General features: G+C 35.5%; 3 protein-coding genes across 3 annotated transcripts in view; 1 reads left to right on the forward strand and 2 right to left on the reverse strand.

The window, feature by feature from the left end:
* Window positions 1–1,005: 1,005 nt before the first annotated feature.
* Window positions 1,006–6,850, reverse strand: LOC149419465 (uncharacterized). The gene is made up of 4 exons (XM_089637835.1): window positions 6,647–6,850; window positions 5,974–6,219; window positions 4,191–4,363; window positions 1,006–1,317 (listed from the first exon to the last, which is right to left on the reverse strand). The coding sequence occupies exons 1-4, from the start codon at window positions 6,749–6,751 to the stop codon at window positions 1,170–1,172; spliced, it is 672 nt and encodes a 223-aa protein (XP_089493961.1). The 5' UTR covers window positions 6,752–6,850; the 3' UTR covers window positions 1,006–1,169.
* Window positions 6,851–7,591: 741 nt separating this feature from the next.
* Window positions 7,592–12,398, forward strand: LOC149419466 (uncharacterized). Its single transcript, XM_089638323.1, has 3 exons — window positions 7,592–8,050; window positions 8,268–8,486; window positions 9,515–12,398. The coding sequence occupies exons 1-3, from the start codon at window positions 7,684–7,686 to the stop codon at window positions 9,655–9,657; spliced, it is 729 nt and encodes a 242-aa protein (XP_089494449.1). The 5' UTR covers window positions 7,592–7,683; the 3' UTR covers window positions 9,658–12,398.
* A 13-nt stretch (window positions 12,399–12,411) lies between these two features.
* oys (lysophospholipid acyltransferase 6) overlaps window positions 12,412–20,745 on the reverse strand; it is a 149,030-nt gene continuing 140,696 nt past the window's right edge. The window contains exons 8-11 of the mRNA XM_089638324.1: window positions 19,382–19,569; window positions 18,065–18,262; window positions 17,391–17,533; window positions 12,412–16,915 (exon numbers count right to left, since the gene is read on the reverse strand). Of these exons, the coding sequence (XP_089494450.1) occupies window positions 16,660–16,915; window positions 17,391–17,533; window positions 18,065–18,262; window positions 19,382–19,569 (785 nt within the window). The 3' untranslated portion in view covers window positions 12,412–16,659. The remainder of the gene's footprint in view (window positions 16,916–17,390; window positions 17,534–18,064; window positions 18,263–19,381; window positions 19,570–20,745) is intronic.

Consider the following 20,745-nt stretch of genomic DNA (forward strand, 5'->3'; position numbering starts at 1 on the left):
AGGAGCCCTGGCAATTGAGTAATACCATTACAAAAATACTGATTCAAATACTGAACATGACCGACGCTGTAATATTAAATGTTAGATAGCAGTTTCTATGTTTTTACGTTGGCAACATTAGTCCCGTGCAAATTTTTTGTGGTTTCATAATCTATAGTCGTGGTGTTTTTGGATTTGCCATCATGTAATATGTTTGTTCTACATTGATGTCCATTATTAAATGACAAAATTGTTCAAAAATTCTATAATTATTTAAATTGTTTGACCTGAGAAACCATTTTGCATTTTTAATGCATTTTGAAAATAGGTATTTTGCATTTTGCATTTGAAATGCTTTTCTAAAAACCATTTTGCATTTTGCATTTTCAAATGGAAAATTTTTGACCCATTTCCATTTTGCATTTCAAATGGTTTTGTGTACCCATTTTGCACATCTCTGGAAGTATTGAACCTTATCATCGTTGCTGAAGCGAGTTTAATCATCCATGAGCATTCGAGGGACCCATGTTGAGCACACATTCCGATTACCAGAATTATGCTAAAATTATAGTTACACAATGGCGGCCACCAGACCCTGCACAGAAAAGTCCCACAATGAACACCGTTGCAAACCGTTACCTTCGGCGGACTTTAATTTTCTGCGTAGGGTCTGGAGCGGTGCAGGCATAAATAAACCACTAACTAGATCAATTCTCATTCGGAGCCTACTTATTATACTATACACCAATGAAAAACTCTGAAAGTTTATTCCATAAACTTGTGGATATAGTTAGGCAATCATATGACGTCACAATATTTCAGTTCCAATTTTCGATCGGAGTTATACCCCCCTGGGTGCACGAAACGCTAGTTCCAAGCGGATAGTTCATGTGTGAGAGATACATATCACTATATTTAAGTAATTGCTAGTAAAGATATATTTGTGTTTTACGTGTGGCAACACTCACCAGTCACCAGTCAGATTAGAGTAATATAAAAAAACAATGGGGTTCTTCAATAGTTTTTATTTATAAAAAATATTATCACCTAACAAACATTAAGTTCATATATAATATCATGAAATTAACCTTATACAGACTTTTATTTTAAAATAAGAATATATGAACAGTACATACTCATTGAAGTATGTATTTAAAAACAAATTTAAACTAGACTTAATTATTAATATTTTATGACAAATTACTGAGAATTTTGGCTAAACGAACAGGGCACATTTCTAGGGGAGATTTCTTTTCTTTGTTCAAGGTTTCCAGGCTGGCTCCGGCGTGTACCAACAGGACGGCTACTTCATCCCGTTCTTCTTCACATGCTAAATGCCTGGAAAAAAAAGTTTAATACAGTGGTGCCTCACACAACGAACTTAATTCGTTCCAGGAGCAAGTTCGTTATGCGAAAAGTTCGTTATGTGAAACGCGTTTTCCCATAACAATACATGTTAAAAAAAATAATTCGTTCTGTAGCATAAAATATGGTAAGATGACATAAAAAAAAGATAAATTTTTTGTTATTATTTTTATTTAGATACATCTAAAAACATAATGAAAAAAACACACATTTTTTAATTTTAAGAAATAATCGAATCTTGCACATCTTCATCCATTTTCCGCCGATGGTGCAGTGAAAAACCTGTCCAAAGTCGTTTGTTTCTCTCTTTTCTTCAACATCTGCCGGAAATAACGGACAAGAGTATCGGAGTACAGGTCGTTGATCCTGTTTGCTTCAGCGGAATCCGGATAGTGGGGATTGGTAAACTCCTGCCGCAGTTTCTCGCATTTGCTCATTAGACGAAATCATAAGGGTAAGTCTGTCCTTCATGGCTTTGTGTCCTGGCAATTTCTTCTCTTCTTTTGTAATGAATGTTCTGCTCGGCATTCTTTTCCAGAAAAGACCCGTTTCATCGGCATTGAACACTTGTTGTGGGCAGTATCCTTCATCCATAATAAATTTTTGAAAATTAATAGAGAACTTTTCTGCTTCTTTTTTATCAGCACTGCCAGCCTCACCATGCATATTAACGCTGTGGATTCCATACCTTTTCTTAAATCTAAAAAACCACCCCCTGCTGGCCTTGAAATCTTCTTTATTATCTTGATTGCTGCTACTTCCAGGGATGTTTTTCTTTAGATCTTCATAAATTATCTTGGCCTTGTAACAGATAATATCTTGGGTTGTTACGTCACCTTTCACCTGTCTGTCCTTAATCCAAATCGCTAATAGCCTCTCCATTTCCTCGTGGATTGAAGATCTATGTTTTTCATTAAATAGTTTTGATACTCCTTTGGCTACTTTGGCTGATTTTATTGCATCCTTGTTTTTCAAAATGGTGAAAATGGTGGTCTTGTTGAGGCCAAACTCTTTGACGAGGTCACACTGTTTTACTCCACATTCACTCCTTCTAATTATTTCCTGTTTCATTTCAAGAGAAATCACCTTCCTGCTTTTTTTAGAACCCATCATATAAAAAAAATGTTGAGTTTATCTTAAAAGGACGACTGCCGTGATACGTGTGCGATTTAATTCGTAATGAAGAACGATTGCTGCGATACGTGCGTAAGTTAAGCGTACTACGCAGTGACTAACGAGTCTAACGACTGCCTGCGCGGGAGGATGCAATTAATCGGCAGTGATCGTAGAAGATCGGGCGACTTCGTTGTGTGAAGCGAAGTTCGTTGTATGAATCGTGAAATGAACGAAAAGGAAGTTCGTTGTGTGCAGCATTCGCTGTGCGAGGCGTTTGTTGTGTGAGGCACCACTGTACATAATTTATCAGATCACAAACATTCACAATAATAATGGGTTAAGTTAACCCTTTTACTCTGAAGGATACAGATGGATATGCTAAAATGCATGGAAAAATTCGGCAAAAGTAGGCTTGTTTATTGTATTTATATCCGTAGGAGGGAGGGAATAATTATAACATGTTTTTTTTGTTGAAATTCTTGAGTGATTTTTATAGAATGGAACCTTTATATCTCCCATTTTCTTATAAATAATGCACAGATTTTTTTTAATGTGTCCCCCGTATAAAAACAGAATTAAGTGTATTTCGTTATTTAATAAATATCTGCCTTAACCCCTTGTGCACCGCCGTTGCCGATAGGCACAATAAAATATATATATAAATAATAAAAATATTTCTCTGAATATAAGTAGCTATTCTGGGGAAACTACTTATGGTAGATTATATTTATAAATACATCTGGTATTTACAAAGAGCACTGTATATCGAAACCACTTTTACCATTATGTTGTAACAACATAAAGATTAACCCAAAACCCATTGTTTTAGTTAGCCATGTTCAAAAAGAGTTACTAATTCCCAATATATGAAATAGTTGTTACAGTGCAGTGTTCCCGCTGTTATCCTTGGCGTCTACAAGCAGAGGGGGCTGCCTCTCCAGCAGGATTTATCTGGTATTTACGAAGAGCACTGCATATCGAAACCAGTTTTATCATTATGTTGTAACAACATAAAGATTAACCCAAAACCCATTGTTTTAGTTAACCATGTTCAAAAAGAGTTACTAATTCCCAATATATGAAATAGTTGTTACAGTGCAGTGTTCCCGCTGTTATCCTTGGCGTCTACAAGGAGAGGGGGCTGCCTCTCCAGCAGGATTTATCTGGTATTTACGAAAAGCACTGTATATCGAAACCAGTTTTATCATTATGTTGTAACAACATAAAGATTTATCCAAAACCCATTGTTTTAGTTAACCACGTTCGATAAGAGTTACTAATTTCCAATATATGAAATAGTTGTTACAGTGCAGTGTTCCCGCTGTTATCCTTGGCGTCTACAAGCAGAGGGGGCTGCCTCTCCAGCAGGATTTATCTGGTATTTACGAAGAGCACTGCATATCGAAACCAGTTTTATCATTATGTTGTAACAACATAAAGATTAACCCAAAACCCATTGTTTTAGTTAACCATGTTCAAAAAGAGTTACTAATTCCCAATATATGAAATAGTTGTTACAGTGCAGTGTTCCCGCTGTTATCCTTGGCGTCTACAAGGAGAGGGGGCTGCCTCTCCAGCAGGATTTATCTGGTATTTACGAAAAGCACTGTATATCGAAACCAGTTTTATCATTATGTTGTAACAACATAAAGATTTATCCAAAACCCATTGTTTTAGTTAACCACGTTCGATAAGAGTTACTAATTTCCAATATATGAAATAGTTGTTACAGTGCAGTGTTCCCGCTGTTATCCTTGGCGTCTACAAGCAGAGGGGGCTGCCTCTCCAGCAGGATCTGCACTATGGGCACCCGGCCCTGCGCCGCGGCCCGATGCAGTGGTGTGGCCCCGGTCAGGTCAGCCACGTTCACGTTAGCGTCGTTGTCCACCAGAAACTGAGCCACCTGGAATATAATTCAAACTTTATTTTAACCTGTTGACAGCAGAGCAGAAAATCCTAGTACGAGTATTAATAAGACTTTGTAGTATTAATCCCGAGTACACTCAACTGCCAGGTGAAAATATATATGGAGGTATCAGTTTTGCTCAAATATCAGAATGAAAACTACGATTTTTTGTTTGCGATTGTTTTCTGTTTACCAGACAACATATCTTATTATTCATATATTATATTTCATGCAACTAATCTCCTGCTGACAAGCTACTTGCAGTAGCTTAGCGGGTATAAATAACATTGTATGTAATTTTTAAACAAATAAAAAAAATAAAATTTTAAAAAATATCGTAAGACATTTCTCCAGAATAGTTAACTTTATCTAAATAGTAAAAATAATCTCCCATTTGGAAGACAACATACTGTCAAAAACCGTGAACTGGGTTATGAAAACTCCTACCATCATCATTATAAGTAAAAAATATTTCTTGTGTGATGATGGAGGACTTAGCAGAAGAATTGAACGTCACAATGCCTGGATGGGAACCATCCACTCACACTACAACCAGTAATAATATTTGGCTAATTTATATAGCACCGTTTTCGTGAGAAATCTCAGCCTCAAGGGCGCTGAACTTACTACCTAAAGTACCTACTAAGTCTAAACTTAAGAATCAGAACAGGTTTTTAAGTGAACATCTTTTGGCACGCGTAGGGGGGTAAAGTAAAAGTACGACGCTTCATTCGGTCAGCCTTGTGACTCGTCAGCTGTTTCCGCTTGACTGCCAAAACTCTGTGCGAGAAAAGCCGATTCTTGTGTGGCATACCGGAACAACGCTTCATTCGGCCAGTTTCGTAACTCGTCGGCTCTTTCCGCCCCGCTGCTCTCCTCTCTCCGCCTATATTGTCGTTTCCTCTACTACACGCTCACTGGATAAATAGGCAGGTCGATAGCCCAGTGAGTAAGATGTTTGGCTAGCAGTCAGAGGGACTGAGTTTGATACTCACAGATGCTACCAACTTCCTTTTCAGAATAAGTTCTGCTTAGTGTAATGATCTCCTCTTAATGATTAGTATAAGTTTACTCACAATTTGTGATGGCCAAATAATACTCGAATTAGACAGTTTTGTACACAATGTGTTTCGTTTGGATTACAGGTATTGAAGAAGAGAAGACAAGAAGAACTTGCAAACACTTTTATACTAGAGCATTTTCGCCAATTTTTGTACAAGTTTTTGTGTATTCCATTTCCATTACTTTTACTTTCCACTTATAAGTTTCAATCAATACCATATTACTAGAACGGAATTTTTTCGGGATCAATCTGGGGAAAGTTTTCTCTCTGAAGTTCTCGAACCACCGGAAATAAAACAATCAGCCCTATAAATATTTGATAAACTACCGATTTTTATTTTTGCGGCATGGCATCACTGGACATAGATCAAACAGGCTCGTCTCCTCGGCTCAGTCGTGTGTAGCCCCATAATTCGTACCGTGTTCAAATGGATTCAGCCATATAGATTCAGCCGAATGGACTCAGCCAAATGGTTCGGGACCAAATGGATCTGCAGTTTGTGTCCAGCTTTATGGTTATAACATGCAAAAAATTAATGTTTTACCTCCTTCCATCCTTTAGAACAGGCATACTGCAGCGCCGAATGGCCCATGTTATTACGGTGGTCCACCTTTGCTCCCTTGGAGACGAGAATGCGCACCACGGTGGCTCTGCCAGCGGCTGCGGCCAGCACCAGCGGAGTGGCCCCCGCATCTTCGCTCCAGTCCACCGGACAGCCCCGCTCCAGAAGGTGGGACACCACCTCATCGTGGCCCCCCACCGCCGCCCAGTGCAGGAGCAGACGCCCATTCTGAAACCAAAACAAAATACTTAAAAAGCTTTAAACTTTTCAATGCTGGCCTTTTGAACTAAATTTATCCCACCGTGCACCACGTTTTGATGCAAGGTATTTAGGATGTATGTTTTAGTGAAACTCTGTGGATCATTATGACATCCGCGCACGCGGATAGCCACCGGTGGATGACATATGAAACAGCCCATAGAAGAACATCTACAGGTCTAGATGGATAAAATAAAGATTTAGTTAGGAATTAACGGAATTGAGTAACTAAAATTAATGCGACTTGGTTTAACAATATGATCACCTCGAGAACTCAATGAAGAGTCACATATTGTATATATATATATATAATGTGAAACCTGCGCTTTATGGAGAAGATTTTGTCTGATAAACACTATCCTGTACAATAACGAAATAATATGATAATTTTACGTACATTATCTGGTTTTGTTAGCAGAGCATTTCCACTTTCATCTAAGCGAACTTTCACCATATTAAAATCTCCCTTATACGCTGAATCGTACACATCATTAGCAGTCATTTTTACAGTTTAAAAATTAAAGCCAAACTTTTATTCGTATTTTTCAGGTTATGCCGCAAAAACAATGACAAATAATAATGTATTGAAATGACAGCAAAGTTTTCTATGGTTATTCGTTCAAGTGATGATACTATCATACCATTTTATTTCGATTCCGATACCGATAAGATTGCACGTTTTTTCGAATACTTACTAATTTATTGTTGTGATGAACCTTTTAATATTTTTAGTTTTGAAAATTATTAAAATAAACTTCACCTAACACTGTTTAGACGAAAATCCTTTCGTATTTTCTTAAGCGGAAAAATTTGTGTGTTTTTTAAAATCGAAACCATTAAATCGTATCCATTTAACCGGCTAGTATTCGAGTAGACACATACGTCAGATTCTGCCAAGCAACATTTTCCGCTTATGTAAAAATGGAATTTTTTTCCGAATCACGTTTTGGCACCTAGCCGGGCCACATCTGAGGTTGGGGGCCCTGTGGAATTTTTTTTTTTCAGAATCCTATAACTTCTATCTTCATGATCCATCCAGATGATATGTTATGTATGCCTTAATGAACTTATTGTATTTTCCTTAAATCCCCCCCCCCCTCTCTGCTGATATCCATGACCTATAACATTTTGTTTTGTGGAGCCATTTGTCATCCACAACTCTGCCCTAAAACAAACTCTTGCTCTCGGTGAATTCTGGTCGATTAATTCGAAACAATAGCGTTAGATCATTTTGATGTTTCGGAATTATCGAAAATGTATCGATTATGCCCATCACTATCTGCGATCGGTTGTCTCAGGTTGACTCCACAGAAAAATTAATGTTTGTTTTGAAATGGCCGTTATGTTTGAATTGACGCTGTCACTCGAAATAAAATAATATTTTTTGTGTATTGCTTTGTAAATTTCAAATTTAAAGCCAACAACGACCTAAATATGACGCATAAATACATATTATTTGAAATCGTTGCGGAGTGGAACCACTTACCCGTAAGTGAAGAGTTATTTCGAAGAAAGCATCAAGAACCTTTGATCGAGTTTAGTAAAGAAGTTTCTGCTCTGATCAAAGATGTTCATTCCCACTTGTCTTTTGTTGACGACGTATCAAAGAGGGGCGTTAAAAGTGAACAAGAACGAGTATCTAACAGTAAAAAGGTATTGCATCAAGCGAAGTTGGAGAGTGAAAGAATAAGAAATGAAATTACTCAAATTTCCAGTCAAAATAATAAAATAAAAGATTCTTTTGAAGGAATGAACGACCGAGTCAAAACCTTCCAATTAGAAGCAAGTGAATTAACGCAACGTAAGTAATTTAATATTTCCCATTATCGTTGGATACGTAACTTACAGTACATAATCATTATCTGAACAAATATTGTTTAATTGACACACCCTATTTCTTTTCTTGTAACAATATCTGTATAAATGCTCAGTTACAGTGTAACCTGAATTCTCGTGTCCTTTTAAAAAACATAACGAAACCAGTGACCCAATTACAAAAGTTTACCATCTCTTTCTAGTGAAAAGGGCATTTTCCGCCGAAGTGAAGAACACCTACAAAGCTTTCCTCCAGGCAAAGGACTATTACAAGGACAAGTTGAAGATGTACTTCACGATAGAAGGCCCCCCGGATGCTGAGGAGATCCTGATCATGTTGGAGTTCTTCACCTCTAAAAAACGATCCCATCCAGATCACATTATCACCATTGCTAGAACTAAGAGTAACAATAAATATAGATGTAAGTTTCATTTTTACTAGTAATTGTGTAAAGAAAATAACAGCATGAGAACTGGAGATGTTAGACATGATGGTTACCAACTAGCGATGAGTCGTTCATGAGCAAGCCTCAAATTGAGCTAGCTCATTTTGATGAGCCGTATTCATACGACTCCCGGTAAACCGTCCGACATCTAGACTTGGACGTATGTATTTACCTACTAACTATCTAGTATCTTATTTATCTCTTCCCACGAGGCAGCGTACCGGTAACAAGAGTTGTATGATCATTCATACCCTAAGAGCCGTATCGGGCGAGCATAGTATTATCATTGCTCATACGCTCTGAGCTAAGGCTCCGGTTCAATTGAGTAGTCCCGCTCTTATTAAAATGAGTCATGATCTATTGCTATTACCAACAGATTAAATTAACTAGTTTAATTTTCTGTGAAAGTTTTTGTTGATTTTCATGAGAAGAGCAATCGGGATCTTTTACTTTTGAACCCTTTGATAAGTCCAAAATATTTGATTGTAACAACCACTACTTATCCAGCGGGTAAAGTCAATAATAGTCTGTATACTTTTGGATTAAACTGTTTATTCTGCAGTATCTCTCACAGTGTTTTTATAATTCAACCTTCTTCCCTTATCCACTAGCCGGAAGTTCCATAGATAAGCCAAACATCCCTCTCGAAAAGTCATCTTCTTCTTCTTCTCCTTGACGCGCCCCATTCCTGGCCATATGGGTGTTACATGATATTTTTCACGATTTTCTAAAATCCAATGTTATGCTTTCTTTTCAATTCAACTTCAATTTCGAATGATTTCAGTCCATTGAGTCGGCAGTATCTAAAAAACTTGTCAATTTTCCTTATAACAGCTATAAATCAATTTTTGAACAGTCCATCAAACTAGCACCCATAGCCATGTTTGTAAGGCTGACAAATTACGCACAATATTCAAACTACAATAAAGGTTTCAAATCAAATTACAATAAGAAGAATTTTAAAATGCATTTTTCGTAACTAATTTAATTGAAATATTTTTCAGTGATTGACATGAAGCCCAAGCTAGCAATCTTCCCTCAGCTGAACAAACGTCTCGAAGAAACCAATGATATTTCAGGATGTCTCTGCTGCATACGGAAATGCCTATTAAAAGTTGGCCGCACGAAATACAACATTTCTAATTAACACCAGTGGAATCCTTCAACGGGTTTCCTTACAAAAAATACTAACTTTAACTAGTTGGTAACTGTCGCAGAAGAAACATGCATTGACGTGTTTATGATTTGTTGTATATCGGTGACTTGGGTTCACTAAGGACGGGTTGTTTCGGAGAATTTGAACAATTATTCAAATTTCAAAGTTAATTTTCAAGTTCTGTGAAAGATTTTTTCAAGTTCTGTTTTTATTTCAGTTTTGTCAAGCAACTAGCCTATAATGATATAATAACAGAACTTGAATAGGACTTTCACAGAACCCGAAAATGAACGTTGAAATTTGATGAATTGTTCAAATTCTCCGAAACAACCCGTCCTTAGAATGTGTTTATAATGAAATTTATGGAATCCATCGAGACTGAATAAAGGAAGATGACACCATGAGCAGCAACACCTATATCTATTTGACATTCAGTACTTGTTTTGGATAATTTTTGTGTACATAATATTATATTATAAAATATGCAGATCTGTTCACTTTTATTAGTTAAATAATATTATATTTTAGCGATGTATTGTGTGTCATAGATTATTATTAAGTTTAAATTTAAAGCAATATATCTGTGGTATCTTGTCACAAGCTGACGTGTTGTCTTTTGTTGGAGGATTTTGGACTCCACACAGAAGGCCCTGAGAAAAAATTTTCCCTCAGGGACTATGTGATCTTGGGGACGCCTTGTAGAGGATCCTTTGCCAAATCGCCCCCAGGTGTATCTGTCCTGGACTAATTTAATGACCTCTCCTACCTTAACTTTTCCTGGGGCTTCCTACTGGAATTCTTCTTTCTGATGTTCTTACTGTGTCAATACATAGATACACAATGATGATTAATTACGACTTCACTCCCCTGTTCCGAGATGAACAGTAGAGAAAGCTACTTTATGGTATATTTTATGTATCTGGAAAGTGCAGTGTTAGATGGAACTTGACATTGTAAGGTGGTGGATTGTCAACTGAATTAAATAAAACAAATAATCATTATAAAATATTTAGGTTTATTGTACAAACATTAATGTTACATGCATCATCTCCATATTCAAAAATTTTATATTTCTCATCTGAAATATAATGTGGTCGACATAATATTATCTAATCTAAATAAAATTATTTGAAATGTAATAAAAAATATAAATATTCTTGTGCGAGTCACTTATTAAATTAAAACTTTGCAAAAAAATAACTCATTCTTATTCAAAATAATTATATTCACTCTCCTTGGTAACGAACTCGGGGTTAAATTTATAAAAAGGATTGTAGCGGTAAATGTTAAAAGATTTAGACTTAGACTTCTCGGGTCAGTAAGATTTTATAATCATGCAATACCAATTTAAAATGCTAAATAAATCTTTCACCTGTGAAGAAGCGTCCCTGAGAATTTAAGGAAAAATTATTATGCAGAAATATTTCTTATATAATAAACAAAATATCTGTGAGAAAGAAAGTGATGAGTACAATCAACTTTTTATTCTTGCCGTGTTTTCCAAACACGGATTTATATCCAATTCCCGTATATATCTAAGGAGACATTACGTAGATAAATTTGATATTATTTTGTTTACTTTATTAATTGGATCAGTTGATTTAAATGCAACGCATCTGATTGGCTTTTTGGTTTATTTGAAATCATTGGAATGCTTAAATATACCTTGTTCTCGCGCCGATTCTATCAGCGAAACAGTTGGTCAACTCTTTAACTCGGGGTAGTTAAAATAATTCAATGACAGGTGAAAAACAATTACTAGCAGAGATATGTAGTTATTTTTATTATTACAGAATCAGATGTAAAACGAAATTGTCTTGTATGCATAGACTAAACTCTAGAAATGCTTTCCATGTAGATTTGAATTGAAACTAATGTCGCCATTGACTTAGTACCTTTTGGTTCCAGCCTACGCTCCTTCCCTGTTACAGTTGCCTGACACTGTCTATCGCCATTCCATTTGTTTGAAAAGTAAATTTCATAATGATGATCAAACATAGTACTGCATACAAAATGTAAGCAAAGAATGGTCAAACTTTTGGATCATGAAACATGATCACATTGCATTTCTTGTGTTCTTCTTTATTTTATGCTTGTATGTAACAAAAAATAAGCATACAATACTATTCCATTCACAAAACAAGCTTTTCAGGGATAAAAGTGTAACATTAGTTTTTTTTTAAATTATGATTGTTATTTTTGACCATTCCTGAAGGACACTCCAGGGTCATCTGAAATGTTAGTTCAAAAAGGACAAAGAAGCAACAACCCAAAAAACCAATATAAAAGGAAAGCAGGTTTAAAAGTCCAAACTATGCCGATACAATACACCTCAATGCAACCATTGCACATAATATGAAACTATTACTGTTTGTAAAAATAAAGTGTTTCAAATCACAAGTTGTATTTTGAATAAATAAAATACTGGTACCCTTTTGCGTCTTACAAGTTATTTATTTTATAAATAATCTATAACAGTTAGTTCCCCGACTTGTGCCGGAAATACTTCTCAGCATTACCGACAGATAAGGTAAACAAATTCGCATTATATTGACACAGAATATAGAGGATCACTCCATCAGTTTGTTAATTATGAACACAAGACATCTTGTGATGCCAAACTGTATTTTAAAAAAAAAATTTCAATTGTGGGCTCTCCTAGTAGATTCTATATCAATGAATGCATTCATTTTGTACTCTGAGCTGCATCTTGTTTGTTAAGATATGTTTTTATAAAACGAATATTTCACAATCTAAACTACATACCAGTTTCGACGTTTTAAATAAAAAAAGAGTTCAATAATTATAAATGGAAGACTCATGACGACAACATTAAAGGATCTTACCATTATATATTGACACAAATAGAGCTCCACAGAAAGAAAAATACTTGATACTATCAAACTACAGAAGTGTATTTTTTCCCATCTGAGGCTAGGCGCGACAAACTCTATAACCGGCCGTATTCACATGGGAAGATCAGCACGGCCGGCTGGTCATTGCGGTCAAGTGCGTGTTGAATTAAAACCTCACGAACTTGAATAAATAAATACAACGAAATAATGTTAGAACAAGATCAGTTGTCAGCTTGACCAGGCATTATATGAGAAAGTTGCGCTGAATGCACAACTCCCATATAGAATGATATATTCTATTCGCTGGCCGCATATAACTGTAGTTTGTGGCCTAACCAATAGAGTAAGATGTGTCAAGACAAAATAATGGAAATAGACATTGTCAAAATGGCATTGTTTATTCTTTCAAAAGCAATTTTGGACCATGTTATACATACATCTAATTTATATGTACTTAAATTCCAGAAATTCTTGTTATTTTTTTTTATCTAAAGTGGCTATTTGAGCTACAAATATTATGTATGCAGAGTTTCGTTACAATATCTACTATTTGTCAGTCTTTTCTTCGTACGCTAAAAAATCCAACACATAAATATGTATAAAATTTTCATATTATCAATCACAACAATTAACAACACACATTACAATGCACGCGAAGAAAACCATTTGATATGGAAGCTATACCTAGTATATTTTGTTGAATACCCAACTATAATAAAATATTGTAGCAATAAAATTAACATATAATAAATTATACGCATCAATCAAATGCTTGAAAACTATCGACTCAAAGATAACAACTTTGCTAAGCCACGGAACTAATAATCAAAAGACATCAGCAGAAAAAATATATACATACATACAAAAGATATTGTTTTGTCAAAATCCAATTCAGAAGTTTGAAGCCTTCACATTATCGCAACAGATGACTCCGTTCTTCAAATCTGGAACGCAATAAGGCAGACTTTTTTGGCAGTGAATGTGATACCTTTGACATATCACAATAATATCCCCAAGTCTTTCAATTCAACAAATCAGGAACTATGTGATTTTTAACCGCAATTGACAGGATCAATAATTAATAGAAATGTTTGAAGAGTTTCTGTACAACAGCTGATGCATCTATTATTATTTTCAATAAAGATTCATCTTTATGGCACGGTGTTAAAGAGAATTGCACAATGTATAGTGCTGTTGTTCCAAATAAATGTCCAGGCTCTTTAAATTAACTATAAGAGGTGTAAATTAACGAGTTATGCTTCAAGATTGCAAGCGGTGATTGGTTACAGATGTTAAAGGAGTCCACACCGGGACATTGGTGATCTAATTAATTGAGAATGTTCACTCATTCTAGAGAGGTGGGGCCTATTTACAAGCTTGTCAGGGTTTCAGGAAATCTTCATTACCACCCCGATTTTATAAGAAATCAACACTTGGTGCTTAAGTTCCTTGAAGCATGACTCCTAAAAAACTTTTGTCAATTAAAACATTAAAAATAAACCCGAACATCACTAATTATGTAATATGCAATTCTGTAAAACCTCAAGGCCAATACCCACGATCATTCATGCTCAATGGTTTTACACTCAGTTGAACATGTCTCAACGTATGTACCTTCTCGTTCGATGCTCTTTTCTTCGATGTCGAGTCAACGGCTCGATGCAAAAAAGATTCAAGGTCTGTAAGTCTTGTTTGATCTTCGACAGAAATTTACAATTTGATTGAGCGTCTTGGTGGTATATCTATGTCTTGTGTCGAGCATGTGAACATAACGGTAAGCACACATGTTCGATCGAGCCAAGCCTTCGAGCTTGAATATAAGTGTGTTCATAGCTTAAAGAATATTGAATATAAGTGTTATCTCGTAGTAGAATACTTCACTAATAAATAATGTATTTGAAAATGCTGCTGTACATATTCATATTCATCTACGTTACTTGGATATGACATTAATTAGATCAGTTAATAATAATTTAGAACATGTGTTTGATACCTAGAATTATGGTAGCCTAGCTAGGTTAGCATTATTAAACACATTAACAACAATCAATTACATAAAGCTTTCACATAAATATGCCAGAAAATAATATGGATTTATTATGACGTTATTTGTAAGTGGAAATAAACAGTTTCATTTAATAACAAATTGTGTACACAGATTATTTACATATATACTTCAACTTACAGCACAATAGTCAACAAGTTTACTCAAAACTACCCCTGTAATGTCTACATTGAATAATAATAATTATTATACATCATTGAAAAATCCTTCCATCAATATTTCTTCGTTAATTTGTTAAAAATATTAATTATCATTTATAAAATGTACCACTGAATATTTTATTTAGAATCTGTGTCTTTATACAAAAGTTATCAATTCCTTTAAAACTACAGCTTAAATTATTTAGTGTGGATCTAGATTATGTTTTAGAATTTAAAAAAAAACACATTTAATTGAAGATACTAATAAGTTTCTGCAAGCCACTTTTGGGGAGAGACAAAAAACACATTATATCGAAGATTTAAATAAGTTTCTGTGCAAGCCCACTTTCGAAGAGAGAAAAAAAAACAAAACAGAGTTCAAGTTCATATTGCCAATGTAACAATATTATGGGATGACTAATACGAAAATAGATTTGCATCAACGATATGTACTTATATTTCTCGCAGTATGAAACGGGTTTGATTCCATTATTTTTGTTCAACGGCATTTATATTTTTAAATATCCAAATATGGCTTTTGATTATAAAAAATCATACATAATAGCAGGTCCAATAGTAAAATGGTATTATTTTTAGAAACATTTGTAAAATGGGATAAAGGTAATTTTACAAGTGTAGCAATTGGTTTCTTGTACAGAATTATTCTATAAATATGAACATAGAGTAGTTAGATACCCCACATCCGAATGCTTATTTAATTTTATGCTCGTACCTGTATTATAAAAGATTATTTGGGTTAAAGTGTAAAATCACAACCTTCCTATAATGCCTAGACACTGATACTGACTGTAGCGGGCAGATGCATAGGCATTTATTTCAAATTAATACATTTGGATTTAATTCACTTTTCTAAAATATTTTAGTAAAAAAACCAACTCCGCCATTTAAAGAATTTTCTGACAGTGTCTAGGCATTTATATAGGAAAGGTGTTGTTAAAATACCAACACCAATCATTGAAAGGAGATATTTTATAAAGGAAGATTTAAATATCTGCCTAGAACTAGGTATGTTATAAACATTATTTTACAAGTCTATAGCTTGGTCAATATATAAATTATATAACAGTTTGTGAATGAGTGTTGATAAGTGTGTAAAAAAATAAATCATACCTTCAAAGCAAAGTTAAAATTATCATCAATATATTCATATAATATATAATACTTGTTATTCAAAAAGATTTGTACTTCTAACAATTTATTAATATTGTAAAACTAACTAAATGTAATAATAAAAATTATAAAAAAGTTTTTTTTTGTTAAAAACGTCAAATATAAAAATTAAACATCTCATTATTTAAAAAGGTTTAATATGATAAAAGTTATCAGAAAAACAAAAACAATTTAAAATAAAATCATTGTATGTATAAACTTTGTTGTGTTTCACCTCAACAAATGGAAGATATATCAAGAGTCTAGGCACCAATTACATTTATGTGGTCTAATGCTGCGGAGCCAAACTACTCAGCTGAACCACGAAGTACGCGTGGCGTTTTGCGCCATTTGCAGTTGCTTTGTTTCTTTCTAATTCCATAATTCATGGCATGGCATCATCAAATGACATTTCTCAGGACGAAACATTCATCCCCACAAATAAATAAAAATAATATGTTTAATTTAACTGGTTAGTTTTGTTTGTTTGATGAACCATTTAGCTACCTTCTTAGTTATGGTCGGTTCAGAGATGTGGCTGGTGAAATGGACCAATCTTTTGGCTACTTGAAATGAAAATCATACTATTGTAGAAAGGAGTCTCGCATATACCTAGAGTTACAGAATTTCCATTGGAAGTAATCAAGAATAAAAATAATCGGTGCTAAGAATCTTGAAACATTTGTCAAAATAATATAAAATAAGTGAGTGTTGTAACGTGATGTAAGGATAAACAATTAAAATGGATTTCAGACTTATATTTTCATGCAGCTTTTATTTTTCCATTGGTGTGGTTGGCACCGTTGGTGTGGTTGGTGTTGTTGCTGGTGATGTGGTTAGTGTTGTTGCTGGTGATGTGGCTGGTGTGGTTGCTGTAGTTGTTACTGTTGGTGTGGTTGGTGTAGTTGTTACTATTGGTGTGGTTGGCGTCCCCGTTGGAGTGATGTCTGGTAGGGTGGGCCGGGGTAGGAAGGAGGAGGGCACCAAGCGCTACCCAGTGGAGTGAGAAATAAACTCGTCTGAAAAATTAAAACCACACTATTGTTACATCTCTGTATGTTAAATAGAGAGACATACTTTGTAGAGATGCAATGGATATCCGCTTGCTATCCGGTTTCGACCTATCTGGTCACTCTTAAATTATTATTATCTTAGCAAATTATGACAAATAAAGGCCAGTTTTTTGACAGAACACAGCGAACGAGGTTACGCACCTGTTCATCCGGTGTATCCATCACTGTGTATCCGGCCAAATCACTATCTGTTGCATCTCTAATACTTTGGCCATTCATTTAATTACGTGAATAACTAGTGATTTATTGCAAGAATAAGTGTGTCTGTGAGACTACCCAAAGAAGCCCAAGCGTGAAAGAGCAGTTAAGCATTTGTTTCCCCTAGTCATGACTCCGTCTAGTGAAAGTTTTAGAACTTTTACCAAGTGGTGTGTGGTCACTATGGAACCAGTTAGGATAATAATGATGGAATGATGCTCACCTGTAGAGGGCTATACTGGGGGCCAGGTCCAGCAGCACAAATGGCACAGTGGCGTACGTCATGAAGACACGGGTCAGAGTGAAGGCGAGAGCATTGTATACTTTGCCCGTGGACCAGGCAAAAGGCTGGGCAAACTTGCGCACCTGGAAATAAATTAAATATCAAATTAATATTTTTATTTATTTATTAACCCCCTTTTTAGGGGCTTTTACAGATGAATGGTAAAAATTATACATAACTAAACTGCCTTAGTAATATTTTGTATTTGTAAATGATGTAAAACTGTAAATAATAATGGGATTTTTTAATGTGCAAACCGCACAAGAGTCCCAACTGTCTGGCTCCAGTGAAACTATATGGGGAAGAGGAAGGTGGGGGAGTACCTGGCTATTCAGATCTGGTCACCAAACACGGCTAAAACCATCTCAAGCAACATTTCAATTCTGAGCGGTGGTCTTACACCAGAGTGATACTGAGAGTAAGTACACCATATATTATTTTAAATGAATAAATTTGGGAATCACACAAATGAATCAAATAAAATTTACTTGCGCACACCAGGATTTGAATCCGCAACCTTAGGCTTGTTAGTCGAGAGCCTAAACCCCTCGACCACGGAGGCCGGGATCTTTAAGGATTGACATTACATGAATAAATAATTGATGGGTTGGTACCTTTCTAGCAGCCAGCGTGAAGAGCGCCCCCGTGGCGAAGGTGAGGTAGTATCCGGGGTAGAAGCCGTGCCAGATGGCGGAGAGAGCATACGTCTTGAGCAGCTTGGCGGACTTGACCCGCGTGTACACCGACAGTCGCAGCCACTGGCCCGTGCCCGGGTTCCACTTAGCCACCGCCTCCCTGAACGTGTCTGCAGTCTACAATCATACATTCATTCATATTATTGTATTAACCCGTAAGCTGCTCAATTAACCCATTGGCCTCAAACGACGCCGTCCCGGCGTGTGTACGGCGATGTGTCTTAAAATCAAACGACTGAGAGTCTGATGTCTGTCGGCTTAAAAACGAAAAAGGGATACATTATTGAAATCTGTGTTTAAAATTTTAAATGCCAATCGCTCTGTAGATAATTAAGCATTTATTTCGTAGTAATTGGCAGGACTCCTTTGGTACAATTTTTTCCTGATATTTACGATTGAAATTTTGTTATATTTCGGCTTCATTGAATTTTTTCAAAATGGCGTGTGGTTCGGGAATTGACAAGCTTGTTCGTAAAACGCATGGTGGATGGCTAACAAGAGCCCAAATGGCAAAAAATATATATTATGGTAATAAGTATGGTTAATGTACAACTTTTCTTAATCCAATTATAAAAAAATGAAATTGGTTTTTGAAAAAAAAATTTTCATATCATCGTTTTATCATATTATTATTATTTTTTAAACAATGCATATATTTTTTTAAATACCTTGATTCAATGCACAAGTAAATTAAAAAAGATTGTTTCGTTTGCATGTTTAGTTTAAAAGTTATGTAAGATTTAGTACACCACTGCACATAAAACTTTTGGTACAAAATTAATTCGGATGTGAAGGACAATTTTTTAGCCAAACAATTCGGAGGCCAATGGGTTAATTGTCATAAGATTATTACATACCACCATGCTGGGTTATTTTTCTAGACGACATAATTATCAAAAAAATGTGTTTTTGCTTAGTTTTGTGTAGGAATCTCCTGAAAGTAATCCAATATTTCATTGGGAATGTTTAAAAATACCTACTCACTTCACATGTTTAGTTTTTACACAATAAACAAAACTAACAAAAACTACAATTCATGCGATCAACAGCAGGTTAAAATCTTTACTGATAAATTGTAATCTTTACAACATTGAAATAAGGTGATAATACAGTTTGTTCTACCTGTATTTCAATGGAATATGTCGATTTCTACATTTTTGTACCCTTACAACAAGAAGCATCTTTTCCAAGTCAATAACATGTTGCAATAAAGATAAATATATGTATATATATTACCTCAAATCCTATAATGTCAACATTGCTGACTTGGTCCCACTTGGCGGGGGCGCGGTATCCGATGCCAGCATTGTTGCACACGGCGTCCGCCAGCAGCCATGCCAAGTAATACTTGCAGCGCACGGCCAGCGTCGCCAGGTAGCAGAACCACAGCAGATATAAGCTGGACCACTCGCTCGGCGGTTCGGCTGAAATCAAACAAAACAGTTTCACTAATAGATCGCGAGGCAAGATATAAAAGACATTTACATTTCATTATTCATTACATGCTTAACTATTTGTACTCCATTGTCGCCGCCACGGCGACATAGGAAAAATTCTAACAACTCCGATGGCGTTGTAACTGCAGCGGCGACTAAACAATGGGTATACATTTTATTGTTTAAAAAATAAAAGGGTACTTTTACAGGTAAACACATTTATTTTTATTTTTTTTATAGTGAATACCTCACAAGAGTCCCAACTGCTCCCGTCTGAAGCCAGTGAGACTATGGCATCCCCAATTGGAGGATGTTGTGAGGCTGAAGGTAAGTGGGGAAGGGAAAGAGGAAGGTGGGGAAGTACCTGGCTATTCAGATCTAGTCACTAAACACGGCTAAAGCCATTTGGAGCAACGTTTCAATTCTGAATGGTGGTCTTACACCAGGGCGATACTGGTAGTATCTTCCACTCTGGAACGTGCCGCAAATATACTATATATTATTTTAATTAATTAATTGTGAAATAACACAAATTAATCAAATAAAATTTATTTGCGCATGCCGGGTTCGAACCCGCGACCTTCGGAATGGCAGTCCAATGCGTTACCACTGGACTATGCCGGCCGTCAAATGATTCTATTCAGTTGTATACAGTACCCACATACAATTGGTTGTACTTTTTGCTCTGTTTTTCATACATAACTACGCATTCATTTTATTTTAATATTTTTTACTGGGCAATAAATATTCTCACTCCATCAGAGACCAGGCTCAATGGAAAACTCCATATTGTAAGAAAAGGTCCCAAGCGGGAATGTGTGGTCTGCTCCAAAAGGGCAGTAAAAGGTGGCAGGCGGGAAACCAGTTAGTACTGTGACACGTGTCCTAACAAGCCACGTATGCGTTTGGGTGAGTGCTTTCTAAAATACCACAATCTTATAAGATAATAAATATATATTTCTTAATATAACTATTTCATTTTATTTACTGCCTTACAAAAAAACTTTTTTTTTTTTAATTTTCTAAAAGTATTGTAATTTTTCCTCATATTTTTACACTACACTCTATGGAGTAGCTGGTACACCATATAAAAAATAGTTTGGAGTACAAAGGGTTAATTGATATTTTCTTCATTTTCTATCTTGGTTTTGAACATCAGAGAGG

This window comes from Hesperophylax consimilis, chromosome 12 (genome assembly GCF_061612785.1).
Source record: "Hesperophylax consimilis isolate HC1 chromosome 12, BYU_Hcon_1.0, whole genome shotgun sequence".
Lineage (NCBI taxonomy): Eukaryota > Metazoa > Arthropoda > Insecta > Trichoptera > Limnephilidae > Hesperophylax > Hesperophylax consimilis.